The following is a 14,147-nucleotide window of genomic DNA, read 5'->3' on the forward strand; positions in this document are numbered from 1 at the left end:
CTAGTATAAGGCACTAGGATTCTTCAAACAACTACAACATATATAAAGAAACAGCAAATGATCTCACAAGCCAGAAGTATGAAAAGATACTGCATTAACACACTGAAACAAACAGTTGATTATTTAAACAGTAGCTAAACCGCTAAAGTTCAGAAGTATTAACAGGTGATGGCATACGTGGGATGACCGGCAGCGTTGGGCCCACGATGATCGGATACGAGGAGTTCCGAAGAGTTCTGGCACGACTGCGATGCCGGCGGCGTTGCAATACTGATGTTTCCAAGAGCAGGGGCTTGACGGTGTACCCAGGCAGTTTGAGCTTAAAGCCCCTCCATCGCGTTTACTACCGGCGGAAAACGCATGGAGGTGCTTCAGTTGAGCTAACCTCAGTTCAAGCTCTGATGAGCACGTCGTCGTGGCAGACGTTGATTACGCGTTTCAATTAGACTGATGGCTACGTTCAGGTGACCAGCTGATATTAGGCCACACTAAAAACTTCTAGGAGATGTACTCGATTTTCTTCTACCACATGTATACAAGCAAGCAGACTGATTAGCGTTGCGACCGGGGTTTGCGGCACCGGAGATCCGGGATCAAAATGTCTAGGCACGAGGAGGTTGAACTTCGTAGAGAGAGAGTTTTTTTTTTTACATTATTTTTATGGCACGGGCTATCTGGCCCGCAGCTCTACATTGAAAGCTCTACATCGAAAAAAGGCTGTCTATTGAACAAGCTCCGTGAACCTCACTAAGCAGCATGCGAGGGCTGGTTAAATACAGTCTAATCTCCCCAGACTGACTGAATTCCCAGAGAAGGGAAGCGGGTTAGGGGGAGACAGAAGGTTAGGTGGACAGATGAGATTAAGAAGTTTGCGGGTATAAATTGGCAGCAGCAAGCACAGGACCGGGTTAACTGGCGGAACATGGGAGAGGCCTTTGTCCTGCAGTGGACGTAGTCAGGCTGATGATGATGATGATGAATCTCCCCAGATCCCTAGATCGGCGAATAGGTCCATACGGCACTGTCCAATAACATGTCCCGCAGCACACACGAGTGCTACGGGACATGTTAAACACACATACACAAACCAAACACGTGTATGGTCCCGGCGATGCTGCCACCTCAGGCGAATCTTGCTTCCAGCGAGCGGGGTGAAACGTGTTTGTCATCTCGCCTCTCGCGCCGACCGCCAAAGCTATGTTGAACGGCGATCGCGGTCTAGGCGCCTCCGAGGGGCCATACCTGGACATCTGGTTTGAGCGTCGGCAGCTCATCACTCAGAGGCGCACAGCGTGATGGTCTGACGTCCCTAATCGGCGGAAGCTCGCCATTGTGGCTTTTACCGGGGCACGAAGTCGCCACCACGGGTCGCTTCTCTGCGCGGACCCGAAGGACAGCGGTGCTCCGTAGAGTAATTTTAGGCCACGCAGTGCCCAGTACATGGAAACAGCAGGGCGTCTTGGCGCTGTTCCTTATCTCCACAAAATGAGGTGGCTGCCTTTCTTCCGTTCTGGCGGCTGCGGTAAAAGGGTGGCCCGCCAAACGCAACATTTGTGCTGTCTTCCGCTTAAACCCCTTTGTGCCCCACTCACTCTCTTCTTGGAGGAAAAGAGGACCATCGACATGGGTCCAATTATGCGCGTGACATCGTTCAAAAGTCCACCCTAAACGATGATAGTTATAGCGCGAGAACAAAACGACGACACAGAGACAAGAAGGACACGAAAGACGCGAGCCAACTAGCCCAAGCTTCCACACATCCACCCTAAAGTTACATTCCAATCACGCTCCTTTCGCATATGTGGTGCATGTTCCCAAATAGGCGAGCGTGACAAACTTGTCAGGCGATCGCTTACATCTCGCCGGCGTGTTACTTCGACGCTGCGCCATGCTCCCTTGAGGGCTGCAGAAATTAGGTGTCTCTTTCTACCTCAAACCACAACCACATTCACTTCCGTGGGAATGGGCTAGTGCCACGAGTGCATCCGGAGGCCCATACTTTAGTTCGGGGAACTTGATGACTGGCTCTCGTCGCCACTGACACAAAAGAGTTAATCCTCAGTGGTGGACCCCCGTCAGGCCTTGGCCACTTAAAAAGAAACTTTTTTCGAATGCCTGAGTGTTCTCACGGTCAAGGGAAGAAGCGCGGCGCCTGTTGACTCGACGTGACGCGAGGACACAAAAATGGTAGTTCGTGACATTGGCTGAATATCTGCAAGCAGTTCAGTATACGCTCATCAACATCGGCAAGAGGCATTTCGGAAAACCCACACTGCTTGTATTCTTGTCCAAGCAGCTGCGAATATCGGGTCCGTCCTTTCGAGAAAATCTGCAAAGTATTGTTTTGCAATAGTGCGACCGTCCTAATAAAGCAGTCTCTCCTTTACCGTCGTAACAAATAAGATGCACGAACCAGTTGTACTGTGCCCAGCTACGGTAGCAGCAATAATATAAATACCCGCCGTGCTAAAAGACGGCAAGCATTGACAAACCGACCACTAAAGGTATAATGCAGCATCGCATGCCAATCACTTCTCTCACTTGCGCCGAGAATAGCAGGGCAGCTACAAAAAAAAAAAAAAGATAAGCCGTCGTGCTGCCCGTCTATCTAACAATAAATAGTTTTGTTGCAGTTCCACGGCACGTCTACCAATGACAATGTTTGTTGAAACTAAGCAAAACGTTCCTATGGCTTTTCTTAAATCACAAACAGTGACGCAATAAAATGCCACACGTAACGGTCTTTCCAGTGGCGTATAATTATTTGTGATGACCGACCAAAACATTTCGTCTATTGATACTCATCAGCTGACGACAAACAACTGCTATGTGATATACTGGCGAAGAATATCAGAACCGAGCAACACATCGAACGTTTTAGCTTTATTCCTGTACACAAGTAGTGGGACATGACTTTGACCGTATATTGCACTTGTAGTGAGATGTAGCGGCGTTTGTAATGAGCGGCGCACTTGGCGTTGTCGAGTATTGCAGGCGGTGGGCGAGTGATAGGACCAAGGGACCGGTAGACCATGCTGAAATGTCTCATGAGACGGTATTATCTCTGAAAAAAAAAGAAAGAAACAGAGAAAGCATGAGCGGCGATCATCTAACCCAGTGAATTCGATGAGAAAATGACGCCCGCCTCTGTCGCGAGACATCTGTTCTCTTCATTACACACAACTCAAGACTTCTATATTTTGAATCGCCCTACAATAAAATGTTAAAGAGAATAATCGTCTATTCTGTTTTGAGTGAAGAAGGCAAGACTTATATATTTTGAGTCGCCCTACAATAAAATGCTAAAGAGAAGAATCGTCCATTCTGTATTGAGTGAAGAAGGTCTTCTCTTTTGCTATTTGATGTTCTCAGTCGTAGCATATCCCCTTGTCCTGTAAAAATAAGGATACATTTTTTTCGACCGCCAGAGCGAGGCAGCAAAACACTTTTAGCGATCGCATTCCTACGACCACAATCTAGTTGTCGAACGCGGTAGCATGAGGTCAAGTATCAAATGTGCTAGCCTTACTGAATCAATAAGATGTGGAGCCCAGCAAGAGCATGTGACTCTCCGTGCACAGAAATCATCGCGAACAGAAAGAGTGCAAAAAAAAAAGTACAGTTAGCGGGAGGAAGAGAATGAGTTCAAAGTTCATCCCGTCTCCCATTTTGTCTACTTTTATTTTTTTCGCGCTGTTTCAGTTTGTAATGAAACTGCACCAACTCGTAAAGCTTGCCATACTACTTAGGAAATCGATGCCAATTCGCCCAAATCTCATAACATCCAAGCAAAACAAAAACTGGTTTATTATGTTCAGTGCATATTGATTCAGTGTAGCTCCATACACAGTGTGGTAGACGCCAAGCATCTGAACTCTTATTTCAACTCTGAGCTCAATAAAAAAGTGAAGCTAGTGTGTTGTGACTCACATCCGACATATCTCTCATAGTTTCCCGTAGCGGCGTAGCCGACGGAGGGGTACGCTCCGTAGGAAGGCGCGGCCGGAGCTCCGAGCCCCCTGCTTGGGGATGCCGGTGTTGCGTACGCCACCGGAGCTGCGGCTGGACCAGGATTGGCAAACCCCTTTGCAAGAAAAACAAGCAGTTGCAAGAAAAACAAGCAGTTGCAAGATTTTTTTTTATCTTGCACATGAGCATACTTCTATGAAACAAATGAGAATTACGAAGCCTGTATACCCCAGAGACTTGATTTTTCGTTGGTCAAAACTATTAGAAGAAACGCAATGAAGCCTGGAAAGCCTTAGAAGTGTGACAGATTGGGCTAGTTGGTATGACATGACGACAGTTATAGCGCGAGAACAGAACGACGACAAAGAGACCTTCGCGCCCTTCTTGTCTCTTTGTCGTCGTTCTGTTCTCGCGCTATAACTATCGCCGGCAAAGCCATAGAGCGAAATGTCACGTACGAATAAAATGTGGAAATTAGGTGTCCGCATAAGGTCTTGGTAAGCAAATTTTGTCTTTGGGGAGGGGGGTTGCAACACTATTTCGCATCGTAGCGGGGGAAGCGAAGAGTGCTGATGAAGATTCGCTAAAACAGGGGGGGGGGGGGGGGGCAGGTAATGGTGTGGCTTGAGGGGGGAAAGTGCCCCTTCTGCACCCCCCTGCCGACCTTCATGGGGATACATATTGGGAGGGGTTCAGATAAGTATACCAACTGTTGGGGTTTTACGTCCCAAAACCACGATATAATTATGAGGTACGCGGTGGTGGACGGGGGCTCCGGTAATTTCGACCATCAGGCGTTCTTTAAGGTGCACCTAAATCGAAGTACACGGGCCTCTGGCATTTGTTCTAAGAAGGACAGGGGGGAGGGAAACAAAGTGTACGAAAAAAAATAGGGACGTACGTCATCCATGTCACAAACGAAATACCAGCTGGTATACGGCAGTCAGTAATTCTAAGCTTCGTTTTTCCCATAGCGAGTGTAAGACGCTTCACCGATTGAGCTATCCGCTTCAGGGTTTTTGTGAACGACTGAAAGATTAGCCCTGGGGGTTTCGCCAGCGCCGCACTCTGATCACCATCATCAACAACCTTCCTCCCTCGTTCATGCACTCTCTTCATCTCACCCTGGGCGCAGCAGCAGGAGAGGCGTAAGAGGCCGGCGCTGGTGGTGCCGCAAAAAGGGGCGCTGGATCGGCGGGTGCTCGCGCGACGGGGGTCGGCGCCTCGGGTGCTCCGTGCACCGTCTTGATCGAGTACGAGCTCGTGACGGCCTGCTGCAGCGGTGCGCCGTAGCCAGCGACAAGTCGTGGTGCGGGAGCCGGTGCAGGAGCCGGTGCCACAGGAGCTCGGTAGGGAGCTGGCTGAGGCGGAGCAGCTGCCACCGGCGCAGGAGCCGCCGACGCGTAGGACGGTGTGGCGGGCGCCGGTGTCGGCCCGTACGCTGGGGCTGCGGGCGCCGCGTTGTACTGCGAGAGACCGTAGCCCTGCCAAGAAGCTGGCACCTCGTATCGCAGAGCCGGAGGCGCAGGCCGGTTGCCGGCGTGAGCCGCGCACGCCACAGCCAGGAGGATCACTGCAATGGGCTGCGAAGCAATACCAAGACGTTTGTCGACGGATTCGTCAGTGGAGTTGAAGAGAGAAAAAAAATGATAAAATGAGAGACAAGTACTTGATATCTCTGTTACAACAGCCCCGCCGCGGTGGTCTAGTGGCTAAGGTACTCAGCTGCTGACCCGCAGGTCGCGGGTTCAAATCCCGGCTGCGGCGGCTGCATTTCCAATGGAGGCGGAAATGTTGTAGGCCCGTGTGCTCAGATTTGGGTGCACGTTGAAGAACCCCAGGGGGTCGAAATTTCCGGAGCCCTCCACTACGGCGTCTCTCGTAATCATATGGTGGTTTTGGGACGTTAAACCCCACATATCAATCAATCAATCTGTTACAACAGCTAGAAACCTCAGAAAGTGCGAAGAACGAACGCCGCGTGTTATTATCTCCTGGCGTTTGCCGTCCATTTTGCCATGATTTGGGGGAGCGAGCAGTCCGTTTGCGTGACGTCACGAGTAAACAATCAATCAGATTGCTCAGAGGGATATCAGTATAGTTCATTATCTCCCACCCTGATTTCCCATTCGTCCCACTCCCGCACTGTCCTTTTTCTCGTACGACCATAGTGCGCGATCAACCGATTTCCGACCACACTTTGTGCCTTTTCGACTGTGTGGAAAAATATTCAGATTGTCTGAGAAGGAAGGCTCTTAGTCGAACGACATTGAAATTAGGCGTCAAATGTTATGGCGGTTGCGTAGTATTATAAACCGGGAGTCGTTTTTGATATCGTGTCTGGTTCGTGAGATATGAATTTTTTTCGTGCGCTTCCCATTCAGTTACGCTGAGGTGATCCGGCTGCCGCCGAGAGATGGCGCGACATGTTATGTCTAGAATTCCTGGGGACGGTCCTGATAGGCTCAACAACGAATGCCAACATTGACCACACGTTTTACGCATAAATAAGTGGCCATAAGGAGATATTGCCTGCATGTGGAAATGAAGGGTAGTGAAGGTGAGATAAAAAACACTCTCTCGTTTCTATAAGAAAGGATCGAGTGAAAAAAAAAAGGAGTCTTCTTGTCCCACAACATTAATCGTGACCTATCTCCTTTCCTTGAACTATCGCTGCGCGCCTGGCATACTTTCAGGTCAGGAACGACAAGCGCGTTATCGGAGCGCTGTAGGAAAGTGGCCAGCGCCGACTTTCCAAGAAATAAAGCGCATGGCAAGTCGGATGACGATTATTGTTAATTATGGAAGAAAAAGACACCCTTCTTACGCCATCTTTTTTATTATTTTTAGTATTTGAGTGGTCATGGCGGACAGTAATAAGTGACCACTGTCCAGGTAACGCTCAGTACGTAAATGCGACCTTTATGCATGAGTAAGCAACACTGTGAGGTGGGTGTGAGAACGCAGCCCAATCAACGCTTTGAAAACAGCGCATGCGAATGAAGGGGGCACGTTTTCTGGGCGTGGTCGAATCTCGTGGTTCGGCATCTTTTCATGCAAGGGAGGCGTGCAGCGGCCTGTTATAAGTCCGGGCACGGCACTTCATTCCTTTGATGTACATAAATCTTCTAATATAACAACGATCATGTAGGCCTCAAGTTCGACTTCTTCCACAAAACATTAAGGCACACACGCACGTCCCGCCGCCACTGGTCACAGTGCAGCTCACGACTCTATACAGTAATGGTACATGGCCAGCTGATTGTGGATGCTGCAACTTATCAACACGCTTTCCCGTACAGGCGTATACGCGCGTGCGATTCGACATGAAGCATTCTGTGTACAGTTTTGTTCTTAACATGTGTCAACTGATGCCAATAGCGAACTATATTACATACGACAGGGTCACAATTGAAATTTTTTTTCGCTCGACCTCAAGTATAACCATGACCCACGACAAAGGATTGTGTTTAATTCAGTGAATCAGAGGGGACTCTTCCGAATCAGAGGGGACATGATACTGAGGGGAAAACAGCGAAAACAGCCTTAGCCGCCCATTGTTCCTCGTGCGACTGAGCCCCACTCTTGCGTCATTGCAAGATGCTCTCACGATATCGTCCCAGGATCGAGCACGAAATCAACCTGGACTTCCATCGATTTGATTGATATGTGGGGTTTAACGTCCCAAAACCACCATATGGTTAAGAGAGACGCAACCTGGACTTCCATATAAGGAAGAAAGAAAAAAAAAAATGTGCTTCGGGAAGCCTTAATTCACTCATTTTCTCGAAAAAGAGACGTGGTTTTGAGCTACTAACATATGTGACATCTCGACTAGTGGCAGATTCATCTCGCATTTCATCTTTATGCGCACGTGATGGTTTTAATTTTGTTTCCATTTTCAGCTATATATTCCCCGGTGCAATAAACATACACGCAGTTGTTCGTCAGCGCTTGTGTTGTGTAGTCTTTCTTAGTCCCGTTCTTGCGCTATTTTCTCCTCAGTATCCCTGAAGCAACCTACACACAGTTGTTCGTCAGCGCTTGTGTTGTGTAGTCTTTCTCAGTCCCGTTCTTGCGCTATTTTCTCCTCAGTATTCCTGAAGCAACCTTGATAAAGAATCACAGAAAAGAGGATCCTGAGACCTTGGCCGACGGTTTCCCATACGCGCGAAGCCACGAAAGAACAGTGTGAGACCGTGCTGTGTTGTCTCGAGCTGACTATAAATCCTTCTCTTTCTTACTCATCTTCTTTTCTATTTCTTTCCTTTCTATTATTCTCCCTTTCCCCCACCCTAAGCGTAGGGTAGCCAACCGAGCCAAGCTTGGTTAACCACCCTGCCTTTCCTCTCTATTAATCTCTCTCTTTCTCACTCTCTTGATAAACAATTCACAAAGGAAACATGGCAGTAGCCTGTTACAACATGTTTGACAAAAAAATCCGTTTTTTTATATATGGCAGTTTTACACATGTTTACTCGGCTTATCTATCTGCATATCTGTATATCTGCTATCTGCAGATCTGCCCGAAATATGAGCAATTAGGTGGGTCCCAGGACGGCGCCCTCGTATCTTGCCGTCTCTTTTCTTCAAGTATTCTGCGGACTAAAAAATGTTTTCCTAATCCCTAATGAAAAATGAATCATAATTACCGTATTTAAGTGACCACAATAGCTGCGCATTTCACTATATAGCTGTACTCAAAAGATGAGGCCGCAGCAGGATGTGTCAAGGCAGGCCTGTTGCCAGGAATCTTTTCGGGGGTAAGGGTCCACCTGTTAAAAGCCTTGAACAACACACATCATTTGTCCTCGATAAAACACCCCCTTCTATCTGAATTTCGGGGGCGAAAAAGTGGGACCTAGCCCCCACTCCCCTTCCGGCAACGGGCCAGTGTGAAGTTTTAACTCTGTTCGTGAGCCTGCACAGCCCTACACGGTACACCTCGCTCGAGAGGGGACGATAAAAAACTTCGAAACGGTAAGGCGTTTGAGCGAGCAGGAAAGGGACGACTCCATTGTATATATAGCCCCGCCGCGGTGGTCTAGTGGCTAAGGTACTCGGCTGCTGACCCGCAGGTCGCGGGTTCGTATCCCGGCTGCGGCGGCTGCATTTCCGATGGAGGCGGAAATGTTGTAGGCCCGTGTGCTCACATTTGGGTGCACGTTAAAGAACCCCAGGTGGTCGAAATTTCCGGAGCCCTCCACTACGGCGTCTCTCATAATCATATAGTGGTTTTGGGACGTTAAACCCCACATATCAATCAATCAATCAAATCCATTGTATATATAGGCGAGCTTCCTAATTAAGCCAACAACACAACTTGTGGTCGCTACTGTCTCTCGAAAATACTTCACTCATTAAACGAATAACGATATTGGCGGCGTCATGGAGACGAACAAGAGCTCGCACGACCGTGCAACACGTTCACACTTACGGCAAGCATACTGTGCGTCTTCTCGGTGGCTCCACGCGGAGGTGACAGGGCCGACTGAAGGAAAACCCGAGAGTATCTCGTCTCCGCCTCGACTGCACATCGCTTTCGCCGAGTGCCCAACTTTTTATACGCCACCGAAATAGGGCGTGGACACCAAACCGCTTGTACGCTTTCGGTGGGTGCCAAATAATAAAAAAAAAATGAAATTACAAAAATCCCCTAAGCGGGCAGGCGTGGATGAAAGGAGAGCGTATGAGACCCTAAAACACTCGCAGCGTTGTGCCTCATGCAAAGACAGGAGCAACGCACTCCTTGCTCCAGCGTAGCATAATAATACACCAAGCTGACAAAAAATAGAAGACTAAAACTGTATTTTTTTGTTTATTCTGTGTTCGGCCGCACAAAGTGATACTTTGCATCTGCGACCGTGGTGCCTCCGTTGACGCTGTTCTCGCTCACTGTCAACCGAAGCATGCAAAGGCTGACCCAGAATGCACTGTAAGGTCGTGAAAAACGCAGGGCGCAGTGTTGATAGTTGACGGAGAACCTTCCACGATACTTTAAGCTTCTTTTTTTTTCAAAAAAAGGAGAGGAATTTCGGGGTTTCGGGTGCCAAAACCATGACATGATTGTGAGGCACGTCGTAGGCGTGTTGTAGAATTAAATTGGATAAAGGGGTATTCCTTAACGTGACATGAAACAGTACGCAGGTCTTTTTGCACATCACTCCAATAAAAATGTGGCCTCTGGGATCAGTCACTTCCCCTAGTCACCTAAGAGGTGGGCGCGAAGTCAGCCTCATGCATAGATATAATAGGGAGGGGGGGGGGGGGGGGTTGCGATAAACATTCTCTCCCTCCCCTTAACTGACTACCCCTTAACCTTGCCACCCCACCCTTCCCACCGTTCTTTAAAACCTACCACAGGTGTGCTAGCAGGGTTCTCCATTGAAAGGGGAGAGGGGTGAAGTGTTGGATATAGTGTTTCACTGCAGCAAAACATCATCCTTCGAGTTGCGCTTACGGGGCACTCTGAAAACTTCAGCGCCAGCGCCAGTGCTCGAAGGATTTCTTGTTTGCCCTAGAGTGTGATCTTCGGTGCGAAAAAAATCACACCAAAGCACGCCATTAAAACCTCCCAACGCGGACCAAGTGTAACATCGGGCCGTTATCGAGTCACCCAGCGCATCGACGTATAGAACCCCTGAAACTAGGGGCTTTACATCGACAGAGACTGAGCTGCAACCCTGAATGTAGACTGACCTTCAACCCTGAATGTTAACCGTGGGCTGACAGCGCGTGGCAGCCCGTTTTGCGGCGGCTGACAGCGCTGTCTTGACGGAGCTGTCAAAGGCGAGCTCCTCTCGCTCGCCTCTCAAGGATTCCGGCCACCGATTATGCAGATCACCCCGGGCGGCACTGGGCAGAGACCTTGAAGAAGCAGACGCACCCGTCTGGGGATTCCGAGACGGTTAGGTTTCTTGGCCATTCGTTCGTGCTTTCCTGGCTGTAGGGATGTTCATTTTCGACCGATGTATAGTATATGTGTAGGCGTGCGCGAAAAATAAAGATGTGGGAGGGCCCTCTCTTAGTCATCTAAGACAAAAATCCAATTATGCTCCAAACTTTCACTCAAGGTCGAGCCTGTGACGTCACTTCCTAATCCGCAAGTTTGTGAACACGCAAGATTTTTGTCGATAAGGGCGGCCGAAGAAAGGTTTGATATTGCGTTGGCAAGAGCCGCTTACTTCTTATCTTTACCGCCGGAGACCAAATGACAGTTCATTCTTGATTGATTGATTGATTGATTGATCGATTGATTGATTGATTGATTGATTGATTGATTGATTGATTGATTGATTGATTGATTGATCGGTAGGGTTTAACGTCCCAAAACCACCATATGATTATGCGAGACGCCGTAGTGGAGGGCTCCGGAAATTTCGACCAGCTGGAGTTCTTTAACGTGCACCCAAATCTGAGCACACGGGCCTACAACGTTTCCGCCTCCATTAGAAATGCAGTCGCCGCAGCCGGGATTTGATCCCGCGAACTGCGGGTCAGCAGCCGAATAGCTTAGCCACTAGACCACCGCGGCGGGGTGACAGGTCATTCTGAAGAGCATGCTATTGTTTCACTTCATTCTTGCATCCATTCCTGACCTTGTTTTCTTTCGCACTCGGCCAGCGGTAGGGGAAAGGTGTGTTGGGGGGGGGGGGGGGGGGGGGGGGTTAGATGACACTTTTCAAGTGACAGGAACGACACAAAGTGATGTTATAGTGCGTATAATATATACGTATATATAGTGACGTTCTGACGATTGTTGCCAGCCCGCTCGGCAGTGAAGTTGACACCTGCTGTAAACAGCTTGGCCACCCTGGAGTTTCTAAATTGCTACAAATTTATTTCACATATTCATTTTACAACTGAGAGTATCATTCGACTGCCGTTGTTTGAAAGTTGGCCACAGAGTGCGAAGAGAGCCGGCCACTCTCCCTCTGGTTTTTGGGCGCTGTTGTCAGATAGCAAGGAAACGCAATGCCCGGAGGCACTTTGCCCCAGTCTCTCGCGTAACTCATCAACCCATCATCATCCGTACGTCCGTAACAACGCCGTCCGGCCCCTCAAAGGGGTAGTACGAGACCTGTTCGTAGAACATTGCAAAAGTGTCCCAGTACGCCATTGCGAAAGCAGGCGCCGAAGACCCGAGCGAAAAGGGATTATTTTCAACTATCCCAAAAACGAGTAGGCGAACAAAAAAAATCACAGCATATCCATGGAGTGAATGATGATTGGTGGGGTAAAGAGTTCGTCAATCCGCCCGTGCTTTCGTCCACCCATTCGTTCTTGCTTCGTCCATGCGTCCGTCCGTCCGTTCATGTGACCATCGGTGAATACGTCCGTCCGTGCGTCCCTCCATTCGTTCTTACTTCCGTCCGTTCTTCCGTCTGTCCGTCCATGCGTCTGTTCTTGCGGCCGTCCCTCTGTCTGTCTGTCCGTCCGAACACACCTCTGTCTGTGCGTTCATCAGTCCATCCGTCTATCTGCATGTCCGTCCGTCTATCTAGTGAACACTCCAAGTACAGCCATCGCACATCTTTTCATCAAGTATTCATCATATACAAGTGCCGCCATCCAGCCGACATTGTAAGGACAACTTTTTCGTGTATGTGCCGCCGGTGGCTACATACACCATCAGAGGATGGACAGACCCACAGCCTAAAAAGCTTTGCCTCTAAAAGATCCGAGTACGAGTGCTGAATGACGGGTAACAGACGATTGAAGTTCATGGGATGGCCTCAATCGTCCACGTCCGTGATGCACCGGCGGGGGGGAGAGAAGTCTTAAAACAACCCTTCAAGTATTTGGTGCATATGAGTTAAATTCTAGTGACCGTATCCAGAGTGACATTCTGATGTCTTGCACGTTGAACGCACACCTTGTGCAACCTTTTACGGTTTAATGACCTACTTGTGATCTCTTCCGCTTTTTTTAATGATTACCACACGGTCGACGTGCGTGTGACATATCACGTTTGATGACGTTTTGAGCGCCCAAGTGTGCGGCTGTAGAAGTGTAAATAGATGTCTTAATTGCTGGAAAATAACGCCATGCGCCTTCTTCAATAGTGCGAGCAATAATTTAGTTCTGGAAAAATATTTATATAGCGATATATGTCAACGCCTCTTTTATTATTAGAATTGTCTTCGTATTATGACGCTGGGTCATCGGGGAAGCGATATACACTGATACCATCAGCATAGCTCGATAATTTATACAGCATCAGAAAACGCAGAGCGGAATGTGCCATGCAGCGTATACTATGTTTAGTGAGTTCCGTGCAGCAGAGCCAAGGCTACGTCACCCTAAGATCAGGTTGTTGCGCAGCGAGATGTAGCGCCCATTTTCGGAACCCGTTGTTTGTACTCGCAAGTGGTCTTGTCGGAAGAATTATGATCAACACATGTGCCAACCATAATTTAATGTATGTTCGTGCATGTGTTGATATGTGCGTGCGTGTATATATACACGTACTAACAAAAAAAACTTTCGGGCTAGTGGTTTGAATTCCTCCCCCTCCTGGCTACGCAGCCCCGCCGTGGTGGTCTAGTGGCTAAGGTACTCGGCTGCTGACCCGCAGGTCGCGGGATCAAATCCCGGCTGCGGCGGCTGCATTTCCGATGGAGGCGGAAATGTTGTAGGCCCGTGTGCTCAGATTTGGGCGCACGTTAAAGAACCCCAGGTGGTCAAAATTTCCGGAGCCCTCCACTACGGCATCTCTCATAATCATATGGTGGTTTTGGGACGTTAAACCCCACATATCAATCATCAATCCTGGCTACGCAAGTGCCACGAATGATTGGCCCTTTCGTACTAAATGGAACGTGATAGGTTACTCTCGCACTCAGTAACACCGGATTTACAAAGGGACAAATGTTTTCTTTGTGTGTCTATCGCCCGGCACAGATTTAAATATCTCCGACTGGAAGTCCTTCACGTGTCCTTCGCTTTCTCGAGCCTGTATTGCGGCCCGATGCGGTAATCCCTTTAAAATACCCTTTCTCGTATTTCTTTGTCTCCTGTCCGCTTCGAGCAGAAAACAAAGCGCCGCCATCGCCCAAGAGAAAGAAGCCTGCGCTAATGGCTTTCTGAATACTCGGGGCTGCGCCTCAGCGGCTTTAAGCCCGCGTGCGCACGTCCATCTAACCTCGCGTCGACGCGATCATTGTGAACGTTGCGTC

General features: G+C 48.9%; 1 protein-coding gene across 1 annotated transcript; it reads right to left on the reverse strand.

The window, feature by feature from the left end:
• Positions 1 to 2,868: 2,868 nt before the first annotated feature.
• LOC119173971 (uncharacterized) lies at positions 2,869 to 9,493 on the reverse strand. Its single transcript, XM_075894974.1, has 4 exons — positions 9,407 to 9,493; positions 5,094 to 5,552; positions 3,931 to 4,084; positions 2,869 to 3,064 (listed from the first exon to the last, which is right to left on the reverse strand). Coding segments are annotated over exons 1-4 (624 nt in total). The 5' UTR covers positions 9,416 to 9,493; the 3' UTR covers positions 2,869 to 3,062.
• Between the last annotated feature and the right edge of the window lie 4,654 nt (positions 9,494 to 14,147).

This window comes from Rhipicephalus microplus, chromosome 5 (genome assembly GCF_043290135.1).
Source record: "Rhipicephalus microplus isolate Deutch F79 chromosome 5, USDA_Rmic, whole genome shotgun sequence".
NCBI classification, from domain to species: domain Eukaryota; kingdom Metazoa; phylum Arthropoda; class Arachnida; order Ixodida; family Ixodidae; genus Rhipicephalus; species Rhipicephalus microplus.